Source organism: Chenopodium album, chromosome 5 (genome assembly GCF_948465745.1).
Source record: "Chenopodium album chromosome 5, dcCheAlbu1.1, whole genome shotgun sequence".
In the NCBI taxonomy this organism is placed as follows: domain Eukaryota; kingdom Viridiplantae; phylum Streptophyta; class Magnoliopsida; order Caryophyllales; family Amaranthaceae; genus Chenopodium; species Chenopodium album.
In genome coordinates, this window is record NC_137838.1 from 23184466 (window position 1) to 23203195 (window position 18730).

The 18730-nt window shown below is 36.9% G+C and overlaps 1 protein-coding gene across 2 annotated transcripts in view; it reads right to left on the reverse strand.

The window, feature by feature from the left end:
- Positions 1–4350: 4350 nt before the first annotated feature.
- The window catches only part of LOC145630595 (uncharacterized), a 28709-nt gene continuing 14329 nt past the window's right edge, over positions 4351–18730 (reverse strand). Inside the window, exons 6-9 of one of the 2 annotated variants that reach the window (XM_081682831.1) lie at positions 18433–18586; positions 16803–16976; positions 4749–4808; positions 4352–4657 (exon numbers count right to left, since the gene is read on the reverse strand). In XM_081682831.1, coding sequence (XP_081538957.1) covers positions 4544–4657; positions 4749–4808; positions 16803–16976; positions 18433–18586 — 502 coding nt within the window. In that variant the 3' untranslated portion in view covers positions 4352–4543. Of the gene's footprint in view, positions 4658–4748; positions 4809–16802; positions 16977–18432; positions 18587–18730 lie in introns of both variants that reach the window. The other variant, XM_081682832.1, reaches the window with a different exon arrangement.

Sequence of the window (18730 nt, forward strand, 5' to 3'; positions counted from 1 at the left end):
TGTGAAAGTGTGCATAAACTCGGCTCATTGGCTGGGATTCATCTTCTTTAACAAGGGAAAAAGGCGTAGAAGATGACATTTCACCAAAGTTACAAGAAAAATGTGATAAATATAATAATTCTAATGATTATTTTTTAAGGGAAAAGCATATAATAAATATTTCTTAGTAATAAATACTATAAAACTCAATGAGAATAGTGATTTTTCTCTCATACTTCACCCTTGTCTAAGCAAACTATCCCTCTATCTTTCCCTTTTATTTCCATCCTCATGAAGTGCCTCACCTAATTTTGTGCCACACCCATTTCTCTCCTACATGGGGTGGCTACAATCCTTGTTCTCTCCCTTGAAGAAACTATGGCTTCGCACTCATTCGGCTCAAAACAAGAGTAAGTCCATCTATCCTACAACTCAATCTTTTTCTAATAATGTACATGCTATTACATCTCTGTCTTGATTCAGCTGCCACGTTACTAGTCTTTTTAAGTGATTCTAGACATACCATGCATAACCATAAATTTAATGTACTTGTTCTCTTAATGTTATCATTTTGTACTAACATTTTTCGACTTGATCGTAAAATAGGAAGAGGGATATACATTTTGTATGAGGATGTGAAGTCTTGCCAATATGAAGATGTACATGTTTTGTGGTCGATACTAGTGGAATCGTCGTCGTCACATAAACCAGCAGCATTATTGCCATCTACACAAGCGAAGCTCCTATGCCCACCTCCTAAACAAGTTAATGAGAGAGGATAACACACAATCATATCATTTTGGTGGGTTTCCATTTGTACATAGTTTTTTTTTTTTATTTTTTTTTTATTTATTATAATTTAATGTGTTTTTGGTACATATTATAATATAATGTAAGCCCTTTTTCGGTTTGCAGTGTGAACATCAACTTAGATTGAATAAGAAGTTCCGTAATTTTGAAATTAAACACTTTCCCATCAAATGCTCCAAAGTTTGGATGTCTTTTTATTTAATTAAGTTGTGCATTTTATGCATAAAGAAGATCTTATCCGATCTAACTTATACTGTGATTAAAGATAACTTACCAATTTTTTGTTCAATGTAGATATTATTTATAATTTTTAAGTGTATATAAACTGCTTAAACGAGATAAGCTTGTTCTAGGTGCTTATACAAAACAATGTAGGTGGTCAAAGTATATATAATATTGTTTTGATAATAAGTTTTTAGTTAATTGGTCAACATATAATGTTGTTTTGATGACAAGTTTTAAGGTAAATGTGTAACACGCCGTAGCATGTTATCTTCTTAATCGTATCACAAGCATATATAATTATACAAGCTTACAATGCGGACGTGAAGAAAAAATGAAACCCTTCTCTGCCTTCCTACAACAACAACAACAAAAAAGAAGTCCAATTTGCAATAGATGGGAAGGAACATTTTTTAAGCGACCAACTTATAATTTTAGGTTTTCACGTTGTTAGTTTGTCGGTTTCAACGGTGGATAGGTAGTTTGTTTCTTTGAAAATGCCATTAAAAAGATTTTATTCAAGTCACATAAGATTTGCTTTGGAATGGATGGGACAACTTATAAGTTTTATAGTACTTTTACACAAATCTTAGATGACAATGACCCATAAACCAATCTTCTCTTTAATAAACCTTCACTATATATGATGCCAAGTATAAAATTGTACAATTTTCAAAACTAATACGAGGTACACTACTTAGCATATTAAACTTTACTTTGTATTATTTTTATGAATTAAATCAATCGGCTCCAAATGTCTCAACTTAATTCTCAAAATTTTCTTCTTCTGCATGGAATTAACTAACCAATACCACAAATGAAGTATGAAGTTATACTAGTACTTCGTAATAAACTTTTGTCTTGCTTAAACTCTTTTTTGAATGTTCAAAGTAATTTGTGAGTATAATTAGTACTCCGAATCATCTACTGATAAATAGGAAATCATCAATTAGTGAACGCTTATAAAAGACTTATAATAATGATGGAGTAACCCCTAAAATATTGAACGAGTAACCCCTTTAACGCTGACAAAGTAACCCTTGTAAGACTGACCGGGTAACTCTTATAACACTAACAAAGTATCACCCATGACTAGTCACTTTGTTGCCTGTCACATATAAGAATTTGTGTTAATCAATAACTTTATTCTAAGTGAAAGTATAAATAAATAAATAGATAGATAAATACACAAAATACGAAATATTTCTATTTTAGAAAACAAAATACGAAATAAATAAAATTACAAATAAAAGTGAGACTTGTGAGAAATTCGATTGTAATACAATTATACCGTGCGCATGGTTGGTGTCATTTCGAATGTTTGAATTGGGTTCGGTGAGATAGGATCAATTTTGAATTTAAGACATGTTAATGACATAGCCAAGAATATTTCTTGACTTATGGCCTGTTCTCATACGATTATATTTACTTCAGTGCAGTTCAGTTCAGCTCATCTCTAATAAATTCAATTCAGTTCAACTCATTTCAGCTCATCTCTAATAAGCTCAATTCAGCTCAGGTTCAGCTCTAATAAGTTCAGTTCAGCTCCTAATTTTCTTCTCTTATAAAATATTCATTTCATATAGCTCTGCTCTAATAAGTTCAGTTCAGTTCAGCTCTGCTCTAATAAGTTCAGCTCAGTTCAGTTCATCTCTAATAAGTTCAGTTCAGTTCATCTCTAATAAGTTCAGTTCAGTTCAGTTCATCTCTAATAAGTTCAATTCAGTTCAGTTTATTTCTAATAATTTCAGTGCAATTCAGCTCATTTCAGTCGATGAGAACATACCGTTACTTGTTTGAGAGATCTCCAAATGATTATAGAAGTCAAGAAATCGTCTTATACGCCGATACCTACGATATACTATGACGTCTATGACCATCCTGTACTGTCTTCATGATTTGCTTATTTGCATCAAACAAACTAAAAAAATAAAAATCAGCCGTCCACCCTCTGCTAAAGCTGGGGAAATGAAAACGCAAAGTATTCTTTAATTAAAATTAATCTCGTGATTTTCTAAAGAAAAAAAATTGATAGTCTCGTGAGGTACGTGCAAAAGACAACGCTTCCATAGATGAAGCCCGTGCGATATACGGTTTGTTTGAATTTTTTAAAATAATATTTTTACATACATATTTATGTGCTAAAAATTGTTAAATATTTAGATAAAATTCCTAATATTAAAAGATAATATTTTATATTTAATTAATTTAAACTGGATAATCTCATTCGCTAATTTTGCTTACGTGTCAGTTAAATTATTTAATTCTAAAAGAAATTAATAATCTCGTATTTAATTGGCTACCACTAAAATTTATTATCCTACGTGGCGCGCTGAAAAAATTAAATCCTACGTGGCTCTCTAAAAACTCGTGAAAAAACTCTCCTTTATATATATAATAATATATATATATTAGATTATTAAATGACTAAATTAAAGTTGATTGGTAGCTTTTCAAATGGATAAATTACAAGAATAATATCGTATTAATTCATAAATAAATGTGAATTGAACTTGTATAAGAACTTAATATTAGCCCTTATTTAAACTAATCTAAAGTTCTACTCCCTCCGTGTTTTAATAAGTGTTACAGTTTAACCAAACACACATGTCAAGACACGGCTTTAATCATTAATTTATCTAATCATATATCAATAAAATTATAGGAAAATTGATATTATAAAAGTATTACGTTATAACGAATCCAATAACCTGTTATACAATTGCAATTATTTTTTATATGTAAGTAAATTAATCAAGTCAAACTCATTATGTGAATAGTGAAAAAGTCAAACTGTAACACTTATTAAAACACGGATGAAGTACACATATTTAACGAAAAGAAGTGAAAACAGATAAGTGTAACAACTAACTAAAGGATGAAAGTAAAGTCGTTCTTCAATTCAAGGAGTTGTGATTTTAATGGAAGCTGAAGTGATTATAGGAAATAGCGAATTTACATTAAAAGGGACACAATTATATTGTTTTTGAAACAGTTCAAAAAAATATTGTTTATGAAAATCAAGCGAAATATGATACTTACGACCTGTTCATTTCAGCTCCAATAAGTTCAGTTCAGTTCAGCTCCAATAAGTTCAGTTCAGTTCAGCTCCAATATGTTTAGTTCAATTCTTAATTTCCTCTCTTATAAAATATTCAGTTCAATTCAGTTCAGCTCGAATAAGTTCAGTTCAATTCAGCGCAGTTCAGTTAATCTAAGCGGTCCTTAAAGTCGATGAAGAATATATAAATTGAAGCCACCTGAAGAGAACAGGGATATTTATTTTTAATTCATACTCCCGATTTTATCAAGTGATGATTAAATTTTTGGAGGTTTTGACTCTGACGGTAACTACATGATGAAAACATTATTAGACACTGACACTATCATATACTCATATAGCTTAAGAGCAATCTACTGTCAAAGTCAAGATTTCAACAAGATAATATATCACTCGATATAAATTGGAGTAAAGAATATTTATGAAATTAATGGATGAATAGTATTTGAGAAGTTATATGGAACTCCCTAATCACAAGGCTGAGGCTGAAAAAGCGCGCTCCATGACACCAGGAAGCCAACCTCTGAAGTACTCCTGACAATCTGCCTCAGCAGGCGAGATTCCACCCAGAGGGGTAACTGATATCTGAATAATACATGCATTATACATTAGTGTTAGACAATGCAGGCGCAGCTATACACGAAAATAATAATAGAACATTGGAGGAATTGCTTACATATCCTTCTTGGAGAGATCGGATATCAATATCAGTATCTTGAATTGAGTGTTCTATTGCCTGTGAGTATATAAACTCCAAATGTTCAATAGATGATTTTATGGCAATAGAAGTGATTTTTTTTCTTTCTTCTTTTTTGGTGAGAATGGCAATTTAAGTGATGAATACAAAGATGTATGCATGGACAATTAATACTCCAAATGCTCGATAGATGATTTAAGGAATCAAAGTGAGAAATACAAAGATGTATGCATGGAAAAATAAAACTCCAAATATTAATAGATGATTTAAGGCAACAAAAGTGATGAATACAAAAGATAAATGCAAGCAACAAATCTCTGCACTACAACCTAAGAGATAATTGATATAGGGGAAACAATTTTGAAAAATCTCGTGTTTGACGAAAACAACAATCGAATCGTTAATCCCAATTATGGGGTTAGCTACATGAACCAAACTTTTATCTCATGTACTTGCCAACCATTATCACCTCCTTCCATTCCATTTTGTCCAATGTTATATGCTTTTTTTTATCAACTCTTTTGGGAAACCCTCTACTTTCCTTAGAGGTATGTCTTCTGATCTTCACCAGACATGCCCAAACAAACGCAATTGGTTCTGCCTTATATTATCCTCAACGTCTACAACTCCAACTTTCCTTCTACTATCTTAATTTCTAATACAAAATAAATCATAATTTCAAGAAAAAACATTGCACCCTATACTTTTTCAGGAAATAAGTAAAGTTATTTTGAAGATAAAGTGTCACCCATGGGTAGCTTTAAATAAGGTCCCCAGAAAAAGATTGGTTTTGCAACAGCATGGCTAGCCCTAAAAGCATTTTGTAGCTTGGTTAGCAGTTCAATCTGGACTTGCTAGTAAGATTAGGCTTTTATAGCAACATAATCTAACAAATCCATCATGTGTGTTGTGTGGCTCTGCTCCTGAAACACATGAGGACCATTTTTAGGCGTATGTACTCAAATTGTCAAATGGAACTATGGAAGTAGGGTGAAGAATGGACCAGCTTAAGAGCTCTAAGCCAGTTTTTATTATTCCTAAGAAAGGTTAGTTGGAAGTGAAAGCCATTAGAAAGAAGAACAGCAAAGCTACACTATATATGTGTTTTGTTGAGGTATTCTACAATCTGTGGATTCAGATTAGAAAATGATGTTTGCTATAGATCTTTACTTGTTTCCGGATGTTGTGATGATATGTGTATTCTAGTCTTCAGCTGAGCTGTTTTATCCTCAGGAAATGAGGAATCTCCCTTTTTTGTAGAAAAGCTAAGAAATAAAGTTTTGATTGTCACTTGAAAACCTAAGAAATAAGATTTTGATTGTCACTCCTATTTTCTAACAACATTTGCAAAGAGTAAACTTAAATTGAGCATCATTTTCCAAATAAATAAATAAATAAATAAAAATAAAAAAAAACTTTAGCTTCATTCATTATCAGCAAAAAATAGGAAGACGAAGATGATTATGGCCAATGTAAAAGATGGTTTCACTTTTGAAATTTGGATTCTCCCCCAATTTAGCTCAATAAGATAACCCAAAATACTCCATAAATATTCAACACATTGATCCCCTTCCTAATATTCTCTTATTTATAGTATGCTCCTAATATGACCATCCCCCCACATCAGTTCATTACAAGTTTCTTCTTTAATATTCTACACGTGATTTTCTCCGTATGAATTTAAGGTTGTCAACCACCAAATTGCTATAATTGTATGTCATCTACTAGTGACATTCTTCAAAAACCCACAAAGTTATTGAAGCAATGTAAACAGTGAAATATTGAGTCAATAATCATCCATAGAGCTTGCTAACAATAAGAGAGCACTTCTGACAAAATTCTTTTCTATGTAATTCCCTTATGTGATGCTTTCAAGGAGTTTCCTATGAATATGCTAGGCGTTATTAAACAATCATTGTGTTTTGTCAATCCAACGTCTCCGGTAAGTACTATACTTGCAAAACAATGTTGTTCAAGGACCGGGTGTTTAATAAAATCTAAGGTTCCTACCATTTGCTTTAAATCTTGTGTGTTAATTTAAGGCTTTTTGTACTAGTTCCTCACAAATATCAAAGCAACCCCCCTAGAGACCCTTAAAACAATACAACTTGTCACTGGATCCACTTACGGCTCTTTATATCGAACGACCCTTGCCACCAATAGGCAAGAGTGTCTATCAACCGCCTATCCTACCTATGTTACTTTGTGCCACAAGCCCACAAGCCATTCCAAACACTTGGCGCTTGCACCTTCGTCTCCCGTGGCTAAGACTGTGCCGCACAACTCTGGTATCAAAATACTCGGACCGTGACAGCCTGTTCTCATTGACTGAACTGAGGTGAGCTGAGCTGAACTTATTAGAGCTAAACTGAACTTATTAGAGCTGAACTGAACTGAAATAAATATTTTATAAGAGAAGGAAATTAAGAGTTGAACTTAACTGAACTTAACTTATTAGATTAGAGTAGAGCTGAAGCGAAGTGAACTGAAAATAAACGTACCATAACAGGCCTAAGGCACTGACTTTAAGAAAACAATACAAACCCACTTAATTAATCAACCTAATAGCCACCTCCCCACCCCATTTAGCTCCTACCCTTCACCTTCTTACCAAGGTGTTATTACAATCACCACCTTAAATTAAAACCCTCCATCACTACACTGTCAAAACGACAACACCCATGATGATTTGTACCAATTTAACCACCGTCACAACGTCACCTCTTACCTAATACATAACTAGCTCCCATAACACCCAACCTCAACCCCAATGCAAACACTCTTGATTTCTCTCCTCAACAAACCCGATACTTATCTTCCATCTACATCACCTCCCCACTCCTCCGTTTCCTATACTAACACCACCTTAACCCACCACAACCACTTAAAGATAGAGAAAGAATAAAAACATACAAATAAATAAAGCTCGGCAATTTAAATATAAAGATAGAAATGAATGGGCCAAAGGGGAGCCCTACCCTAACCTTCATCCTACAACCCCTCATCCTAACCTTCTATAAAGATCATAGTGAAATTTTCACTGTCCTAATCTGCTAGTTGTAACCAATGCATCAAGGGCATCCAGCAAGCAATGGATCACATACACAAGGAGCAGGGGAGGACGGGGAGAGCAGTCAGGAGGGAGAGCAGTCAGGAGTAGGAATAGTGGAGCAGCAGTGAGCAATCAAGGCAGGGCTGCTATCAAGGTAGGGCTGCTATCATATGATAGCAGCTGAACACTTTTTGTCTTTTGTCATTACCTTGTTTTGGTTGCTAATGTCTATATAAGAAATGGGAGGGAGGAGTGTGCTAGGTACCCAGATATTCATTCATTTGAGGGTGGAGAGTAGTGACCTCAAGTCACTAAGTAAGAGTGGTGGCCTAAAGCCTCCTTGTAAGAAAGATTGCTCCTTTAATTAATGAAAATAGTTGTCTTCTTCTCTAAAATCAGTCCCTAGATGTTGCTTGTGTGTGTAGGAATATTGTGTAGTTGTAGCAGTTCGTTACAAGTGGTATCAGAGCGGCGCTTCTGCGAATGCTGACGCCGAAAACCACCACAAATTCCGATTTTTTTTTTTTTAAAAAAAAAAAAATGGTTCTTTGTGCAACATAGAGGTGCGATGCTCTGGAAGACCAAATGACCGGAGTACATGATTAACTCGAAACGATAGAAGCAACGATGAAGACTCAAGAAGAATCCCTCGAGATATCACAGGATGAGGCCATTCCGAGACTCGACGGTCGATTCGAGCTGTTCCGCCAACACCAAGACGCACAGATGACAATGAACAACACAACTTAGGCTCAATTCTTCGAGGAGCTCCGCAACCTAGTGGCCTAGAGGAACCACGAACAGTAGGGCCAACAGCTCAATAACAGAATGCGAGGCTGGCAAGACCGAGAAGGCGGCGGCGGGGGTGGTCACTGTTAAAAACCCAGGAAGCTAGAGATGCCCGTTTTCGAGGGTACCGATCCCGACGGTTGGATACTTCGAGGGGAGAAGTACTTTCAGCACTACCAACTCACGGAGGACCAGAAATTACAAGCAGCCGTTATGGCCATGGAAGGCGATGCTTTACGGTGGTTTCAATGGGAAAACCGTAGGAGACCGGTAGAAGGATGGGAAAGCTTGAAGGTTAGGGTTCTGTGCCAATTTCGGCCGACCCACGCCGGAAAGCCTTCACGGACAATGGCTAGCAGCGAAACAAGAGACCACAGATCTCGAGTATCGCAAGAAGTTCATCGAACTTTCTGCTCCATTAGAAGACATATGGACATACCTGAAACTATAATGTTAGGCCACTTCATTAATGGCCTTAAGGAGGAAATCAAGGCTGAGGTTAGACTGATAAACCTCTATAATCTAGAACAAGCCATGGAAGTAGCAGGTTAGTAGGTATAAAAAAACGACCCCTTGTAATTGGATCTAGCAAGTCCATAATAAGTGGGAATACAAGTAAACCTTTAATTGGGCCGGGCTTAGTAAGCACTTATAGAACACCCACCCAGCAAGCTTCAAGCTTTAAGGGATGGCCAAAACCACCCACTGAATCGCAAGGATCGGTGAACAATTCAATATTGATGCCCTTCACTTCAATGAAATCCAGCGAGCTACGACGGTTAACGGAAGTTGGACATCAAGATAGAAAGGCGAAAGAACTATTCTTTAGGTGTAATGAGAGGTGGAGCGTTGGACACCGGTGAAAAAACAAGGAGCTGAGTGTGTTATTGATGGGGGAGGAAGAAGAGTCTGGAGAAAGCTCATCGGGGCCACTTGAGACACCTACCGAGGAGGATGTTCCGATGGAAGTTTCCCTGGAAGGTGGGCCCGAAATTAGTGGTTGTAATGATAGATCCAAGGGCAACTCACAACTTCATTTCAAACGTCCTGGTTGCTGAAGTAGGCGTGCCGGTGGAAGGTGACAGAGAATTAGGAGTTTTCCTGGGAAATGGTGAATCAATTTGGGAAAAGGGTGTGTGTAGGGGAGTGCGAGTGTTGCTCAAGGGCGGCTTCATGGTGGTGGATAACTTCTTACCACTTCGACTAGGGAATGTCGACTTAATTCTAGGTAGTCAATGGTTAGTGAAGTTGGGCTCTGTCGCCACTAACTAGAAAACTCACATAATGAGTTTTGAAGTGAATGGTCAGACCACCACATTGGTAGGCAATCCTTCACTAGAGCATTCGAAGCTCAGAACATTATGGCATGAAGGAGGAGGTATTTGGCTAGAGATTAACAAAGTTGAGGTGGAAAGGGTGCGTAGCAAGACAGGGGAAGTGGCTACAATAGTGCCTGGCTGGAGGATGTGATGGGGCAATTTTCATAGGTATTTGATGTTCCCAAGGGGCTACCACCCAAGTGAGGCCACGAACATTCGATAGTGTTGAAAGAGGGTAAGTGTAAGACCTTACAGGTACCCACAATTCTAGAAAAATAAGATCGAAAAGCTGATTCGTGAAATGCTGGAAGCAGGCATTATTAAAAAGGATAGCTCATGGCGTTTTTGCGTCAATTATAGAACTTTAAACCGCAAGACCATCCTAGACAAATACCCAATTCCCATCATCGAGGAACTCTTGGATGAGCTTCATGGGGCAACCATTTTCTCTAAACTCGACCTTAAGTCGGGTTACCACCAAATATTGGTTCAGGAGGAAAACACCCATAAGACCTCCTTCTAAACCCACGAAGGACATTACGAGTTTCTTGTAATGCCTTTGGGCTTGACTAACGCTCCCGCAACTTTTCAAGCTCTCATGAACAATGTGTTTCGCCCGTACTTAAGGAAGTTCGTGCTGGTTTTCTTCGACGACGTTCTCGTTTACAGCCTCAACCAGGAGAGTCACAGAGAGCACATGCTGTCAAAGCTGAAAGAGCACAAACTAGATGCTAATTTCAAGAAATGTGACTTTCGACAGCCTAAGGTGGCCTATCTGGTCCACGTATCCTAGGAGGGTGTTGCGGCGGACATGGAGAAAGTAAGGGCGATGGTGGAGTGGCCTATTCCGAGGAGTTTGAAGGACCTACGTGGCTCATGGAATCAAAACTCGGTCGTTCGGTTATGGAACGGGCTCTTTGTAACGGGTTTCAGAGAGACTGAACCGAAAAACCCCGGTATATAACGGTGAGTCAAAAATCACACCCAACGCGGCGCATCTCCCGTTCCATAACGGTGGAACGGCGTTCTGGAACCGTTATAGGCATTTAGCGGCCGTTTAATTTTAGTAATTCATACTATCCTTTTATGCTTTTGCGAATTCACGGCTTCAAGCTTTTGGAGTTTCATTAATGGCGGAGATGGAGGCTGAAGATGGGTCACGGACCTCACGGTCAAACTCTCAAACTGGTTCAGCAGACAACAGACAAAAATATAGAGGAGAGAGGAGAGAGAAATAAAAAATGAGTGGCTGAAATATTAGACACTTGGACCCCACATTCAATCAACTTTTCTTTTTATTTTTAATATTTTTGGACCCACCCTCCATTATCCCTTTTTTTAAAAAAAATCATTTAATAATTTTAATAGTACACGTACAAGTATTTTAAGTATTGAACTAAGCAGTACATCTTTAGATTAGAATATTACTGTAGATAGTATTGCTACTTCATGGTCTGCATCATAATGTCTTTAGTATTTATTATGGAGTATAGTTTTGGCTATAATATGGTATAAAGACAAAGAATATGGGTCTACGAACTAAAAAATCTGCTTATGTGATTTTTTTAAAAAAAATTCACGCCGCGAAACCCGCGATCCGTTCTATTTAACCGTTACAAGCCGTTCCCGCGACAACGCGACTGTTTCTGCAAACGCGACCGCGACTGCGTTTTTTTTCCATGACGTGGCTTCTTAGGACTCACAGGCTACTACAAGAAGTTCATTAAGGGGTATTTCAAGAGATTGATTGATTGTGGAGATTGATTGTGCGGCTGCATGGGTTCCCAACATCGATAGTATCGGACCGTGATCGCGTCTTCATGACTCTGTTTTGGAGAGATTTATTTAGGCTGCAGGACATAGACCTCAAGAGAAGTACTGCATACCATCCTCAAACGGATAGGAAAACAGAAAATGTGAACAAGACACTCGAGACATATTTGTGATGCTTTGTGAATGGCCTAAGTCGTGGAGTAAGTGGTTGCCCGGAGAGTATGCTTACAATACCTCACAACATGCTTCTACTGGGTTCATACCTTTTAAGGCGTTGTACGGATGAGATCAAGGTTGACAGCTTGGAAGAATAGAATGGCTGGGTGCTTGAAGATTTGCATATGAACCTAATTCAAGCCAGCAAAGGATGAAGTTTAATGCTGATATGAAGAGGAGAGAAGAAGAATTCCAGCTAGGAGATTGTATGTATTTGAAGCTACAACCATACAGACAAAAATCGTGGGTAAAAAGGCTGAATGAGAAACTAGCTCCGCGCTTCTATGGGCCCTTCAAGGTGATCCAATGCATCAGAAAGGTGGCTTATAAATTAGAATTACTCGACACTTGCCGCTTTCACTCTATTTTCCATGTGTCTCAGCTTAAAAGAGCACTTAAGAGAGCACTTAGTAATCACACAGCTTACCCAAACATCCTTAGTCAATTATCATCGGTGGAACTTGAGATGGAAGTCAAACCCGAGAGTGTGCTAGAAACCAGAGCATCTAAGTATAGGCAGGAAGTGCTTGAGGTACTGATTAAATGGCAGGGGTTACCACCATTGGAGGCAACCTGGGAGGAAGCAGCAATGATCCAAGACCGTTTTCCTTCTCTGCACCTTGAGGACAAGGTAGCGTTTCTAGGGGAAGGAAATGTAACGAATGCATCAAAGGCATCCAGCAAGCAGTGGATCACATACACAAGGAGGAGCAGGAGAGGATAGGGAGAGCGGCCAAGAGTAGGAATAGTGGCGCAGCAGCATGAAAATCAGCGAGCAGTCAAGGCAGGGCTGCTATCATATCATATGATGACAACAACACACTTTTTGTCTTTTGTCATTACCTTATTTTGGTTGCTTATGTATATATAAGAAAGGGGAGGGAGGAGTGTGCTAGGTACCCAGATATTAGTAGTCATTTGAGGGTGGAGAGTAGTGACCTCAAGTCACTAAGTGAGAGTGGTGGCCTAAAGCCTCCTTGTAAGAAAGACTGCTCCTTTAATTAACGAAAATTGTTGCCTTCTTCTCTGAAATCAGTCCCTAGTTGTTGCTTGTGTAGCTGTAGCAGTTTGTTACACTAGTCTTCAGTCTTCCTTTCACATGATGGACATCATAATGGTTAGATTTGGCCATGGCGGTTTTAAATGTGGAACCTTTGACCAAATCCAATGACTATAGTCCGTAAGCCATTTCATCCGCTAATATGTGGTGGCTTTATAAACATCATAGTGAAATTTTCGCAATCCTAATCTACTAGTCTTCGGTCATCCTTTCAGTCTTTCACAAGATGGACATCATAATGGTTAGATTTGGCCATGGCGGTGTTAAATGTGGAACCTTTGACCAAATCTAATGACCATAGTCCATAGGCCATTTCGTCTGCTAATAAGCGGCGGCTTTAATGAGTCTGCTAGGGCTCCTTGGTAGTTTTGGTGAGAGTGGTAATGGTGGGTAGTTAACGTGAGATTGAGGGTGGGGAGTTAGGGAGGATGCGTGGTGGTGAATGTAGGTGGTGGTATTTCGGTGAAGGTCAATAAAGGTGGCTTTAGTGAAGGTGATGAGATTAGGTGGTGGTTTTTCTGAGTGTGACGCGGTTAGGTAATGAGGTTAAGTGGTGATGGGTCCTGGACATGGTGGTTTTGGAGTTGGGTATAATTGAGGTGAAAAGGAGAGGTGGAGTTATTAGGAATGGGGTGGGTTTGATTAAATTTAAGAATGGAAAACTAAATAAGATTAAGTCGGTAAAAGATAAGCAAGTATGTACTATATACTACCTCCGAAACATATTAGATGCAACTTTGGAGCTCTCAAGAAACCCAATACAAAATTTCATAATTGTGATTTAATGGATTCAAGAGTATGTAATTAAGGGTAGGAGAGAGAATGGAAATAATTAACCACCACTACCAACAACAGTCACCAAGATAGGCTTCCACCATCGTCTAACCGCAGCAAACCAACTCGTCGAATGTCGGCACCACCATAAAACCACCTAACTCACTATAAACCACCCTGAATCACCGCAAAACTAACCCGTCGACACCACCACCCACACCTGAACTAGCCTAGAACCAGCCTAATCTACTAAACCTGATCTACTCCAACCAGTCCAAAACCACCTAAAATCGGTTCGATCTACTTGAACTATCCCAATACCACCGCCACCACTCACCGCCTCAACTCGAACTAGCCCAGAACCACCCACAACCAGCTATAACCATCGTCAAACCACCCCGAAAACCCCCTTAAGCACTCGAAACCTTCCAAAACACCCAACACAAGCCCAGCCAACCCCTAAACCATCAAATCCAAAGATTTAATTAAGAGAAGAAGAAAGAGATAGAGAGAGAGAGAGCGAGAGCGAGAGCGGCGCTAGAGAGAGAGATAGCGCGCGAGAGAGGATGTTGGTGGTGGCCGGTGACAGAGTCGGGAGTCTTGAAGGTGGTGGTGGCCGGTGACGTCGACGATGGTGGTTGCCGGAGTTGTGAACGATGAACAACGATGGAAGTTGAATGATTTTTTTGAGTTTAGGTTTATTGTTGATGGGATTTTATTGATCATAGACAATCCTAAAGATCCTATGGGAAATTCAAAAATCCTACAATCATGAACATTCCTATTGGCAATTTTGCACAAGTGCAATTATGAGAATAATCAAACTTGCTTAGCCAAATCTAGATAGCACAACCATACGCTCTGGTTTACATGATCGCATACCCTAATTGTATAAGGAGAGAAAAAGGAGGTTTTATGACATAAACCACATAAGGTACATGGTACGTAGAGTCGTAGATATAAGGTAAAAGATAAAAATAAATAAAATAATTCAATTTCAAATTAAAATTCATTTCTTTTATTGAAATATTAAGGTGCAAGTCTTATACATATAAGGTACATGTCTTACAAGTATAAGGTACATGCCTGAAGGTATAAAGTACATACCCTAAATGAATAAAGCACATAACCATTTTTTTTTTTTAGTTAAAAAAATAAAAAATAAAAAATTCTAAGAAAATTGGTGATTGTTTTTTTTTTTTTTAACCAAATTTTAAGGTACGTGTATAAGGTGTATGCCTTAAAATTATAGGTACATCACATTAAGTAAAATATAATAAAATAAACCCAAAGTTTTCTTAGGAAATTCTTTTTAACATCCAATTTTTAATTTCTCTTAGGTAAATAGAAAAAAATATATCATCTTTGGTAATCTTGTATTATTGATTACCAAAGATAATTACTATTTCAATTAAGATCCTTAACCATGGTTAGGTTTTTAACATTTAAAATAATTTTTTTTTAAAATTAAACCACACCCTCCACTGTTAGCTAGCCACCCCTTTCCACCCTGCCTCCATCCTCTTGTCGGAAGCCCCCCCCCCCCCCCTTGCCCCACCAATAACCTCACCCTGAAATTCCAAGTAGCTGTCGACACCCCCAATCCCTCCCTTTCCCCACCCTGACATCCCACCTTAAATTCAACTTTTCACCACTATCATAATCCTTTTCTTCACAGATTTCTTACACTCAAATTGACTCCTCCAATAAATCTAGGGTTGATTTAGACGATTTCTCACGGTCTAATCGATCATGTCTTAATATATTCATGTTCTCGATCGATTTAAGCTTCACTTTTGCTTTCGCTGATTTCAATAACCTTCGAAACCATGGCTTTCCAAGTTTTCATCGTTTTCATATGCCAAAACTTCACCGAAATTAGATCCACAAGCTTATCGAAGAAGCTAGCATGGTCTTCGACTAGGTTTTCGACGACTTCTGCGGTGATGGAATCATTATCGGTGATAATAAGGGTTGAATATGGGGTAAGAAATTGGTGTAAGAGGGAGGAGTTATTTGTTTTTTGGCTGAATTTGGGGTGGGGAGTCGAGGTGGGGAAAAGAGAAGGGTTGGGGGTGTCGGTGGTTGGCTAAGGTATATGGGAGGGGTTGTCGGCATGGGAGGGGATGGGTTTAATTTATTTTATTTTTTTTAAAAAAAAAAAATTTATTTTATAAATAATTTAATTGTAAAAAAAATAATAAATAAATAAAAAATAGATGTAGTTAGATTTTAACATAATAATTTGTACTAATGTCATGAGTTGTATAAGTAGTTTATTATTACCAAAGATAATAAGTTTTTTTACAATTCACCAAAGAGAAATTAAAAAACAAAGTGTTACCCAAGAAAATTTCCCAATTTTTTTTAAGAGCTTTTTATTTAATTTTACAAAATTTTAAGGCATATGTCATATAGTTATAAGGTACATACTTGTAAGATAAAAGTTCTTTGTATATGCCTTAAAAATTGTAAGGTACATCACACTAAGAAAAAAAAATTAAAAAAAAATGTATATTTTAGTTTTATTGCATGTACCTTATGTGGTAAGCATAGTTCTCATGTGAACTATATAGCAAAAGCAACCATAAGTTGATACTATTTCTAGTTAACCAAAAGATGAGATCATGAAACTATATAGTGAAAAAACACCTAAATAGATTTTATAAACAAAGTTGAACCACGTCAAATGTGACCTAAGAAGATATTAGCATATAATTTCTGTTTCCACAACATTGTGACCATTAATGGAATGCGATTGATACCACATCTTCGAACACTGAATTAATATACATATCCATTCTTACCGACTCAATAAGGCCAACGAGTTCATCTAACATTAATCACCAAAATGAACGAGGAAGTAGATTGCATGATGTATTTAGTGGTTACAACTTACATTAAGAGAACCATTTTTTCTTCACTTTTAGCAAATGGCAGTCTCTCAGATATAGTTGATGCTTTAAATTCAAACCCCAGTCCTCTTATGTGTGAACCAAAAATAAGGTAAAGGTCTTCTCATTGAAGATAATAAAGGAAGATAAACATACCACTCTCCTAAAAAATTGTTGGCCTTGAGACACTGTTGATGACTTGACATCCAGTGACTTTGATGAGTCCATATCCATTTCCATTGTTGACAACATTTTTCCTTGGGCAGTGGATGTAATTTGCTTCCATCCCATTTTGAAGATACTTTTACCTTGGGTTGTCAATCTGTAACCCTGCCACATCAATGACAATATATTTTATTATCAAACTTAATAGGCAAGTTCATATCCTCAAAAATGAGTTTCTGAATCATGAAATTACTAATGAATGACATTTGACATCAAACTAGTGTGTGGCCTGGAGAATGCATCGGGTTTTACTTTGAATATCAATAAATATCATTTGAACTATTAGATATAAATTATATGTATAAAAAAAAAAGAGAGAGAGAGAACAATAATAACTATGAAACTAAATAAGTGCTCTCAAATCAATGCTTCATACAAAGTATTTAGTACATTAAAATTGATATGAAACATAATCAAAAGATAGCTAAGATGGTAAGAACATTAATTCCTTCTTATAGGTCATGTGTTCGAACCTTGTGATTATTTTTATCGCCATTGAAACATGTTTATATTATAATGGATGGTGTGGCCTACAATACATGAGAAAGGTGATGTGGCATACATGTGAAGGGTGTCACGTGGCACATATTCTATTTTAAGAACGTTTTTTAATATATAAGTACACATATATAGATATAGGATGGCAGAAGTTTATAGGAATGACTGACAAGCCACTATCAAGCTAATGCAACAATGGCTATGAGTCTATGACCAATACTGATCCCTAACATTTACAAATACTGAAGAACAGAATTGCAGGATCACCCCAAAAGTTACAGACTTAAGAATTGTTTCAGAAATCCCAGTGTAACCACTTTTCAGAAAGTAAGTGATGATAATATGGAAAGTACTTCAAAGCAGATGGCACTACTAAATTAACCAAGAAAAAAGAAAAAAAAAATAAAAATAAAAAATAAAAAATAAAAGAGAGAGAGAGAGAGAGAGAGAAATAAGGCAGACAGGTTTTTCAACCCACTAGAAGTAGGATATGCTCACTAATCAGTTTCACGCAAATCAGCAAAAATAAACATGATGATTCCCCAAAACATGGTCGGGCAGGGGGGAGGTAGGAGAATTGTAAAAAGTCAAGTGATTTCTGAATTAAAAATTTCTGAATCAAGGAAAAAAATGGTAATAGTTTGATAATTGGTATAGCTACAATACAGGGAAAGAACCTCTGAGATTTGACCCAGATGTAGAGTAAATCATTCATAATACAAACAGAAAAAATGATCCATTTCTTCTGATATTGCACACTAACATACAAGGAAGAAATTGTGACCCTCTGTAAAAGCATGCACAGCCTTAAGAGAAGTTAAATGCAACAGCTAATCAGAGGCAAAAAAAATATATGCATGAAAAACATTTGGAAAGTCCTATATAGTCATCCTCTCTTTTCACCAGAGTTTAGATTACCCATAAAAAGTTGATGAAATAATTGATCAGATATTCTAGGAATTATAATAAATGGAAAACAAGATATGAAGACATTCTATAAGTAGGACATCTATTTCTCCTAAACAATGTTGTGTCAGATAGCCTAATAAGATGCAGGAAGTACCTTGTGACTCCGAATATTTGTTGGCAGGTCTATATTTAAAAAGCATCTTTGTGGATAGGCTTTATTTTTAATCTCAGCTAGCACTGCATTTATGATGGGTAGACATGCTTCAGCAGCTAAAGCATAGTCATCAATATTGCTCACACCTCCAACCCTAGAGAAATAGAATAGCAATCAACACCGTCAGCTCAGCACATAACTAGTTTGCTACATCCTTATCTAATGATGCGTGCATGTAACATCAAGAAATGATAATGTGCACCCTACACATTATATCCTACTAGGACCTTCTCCGAGT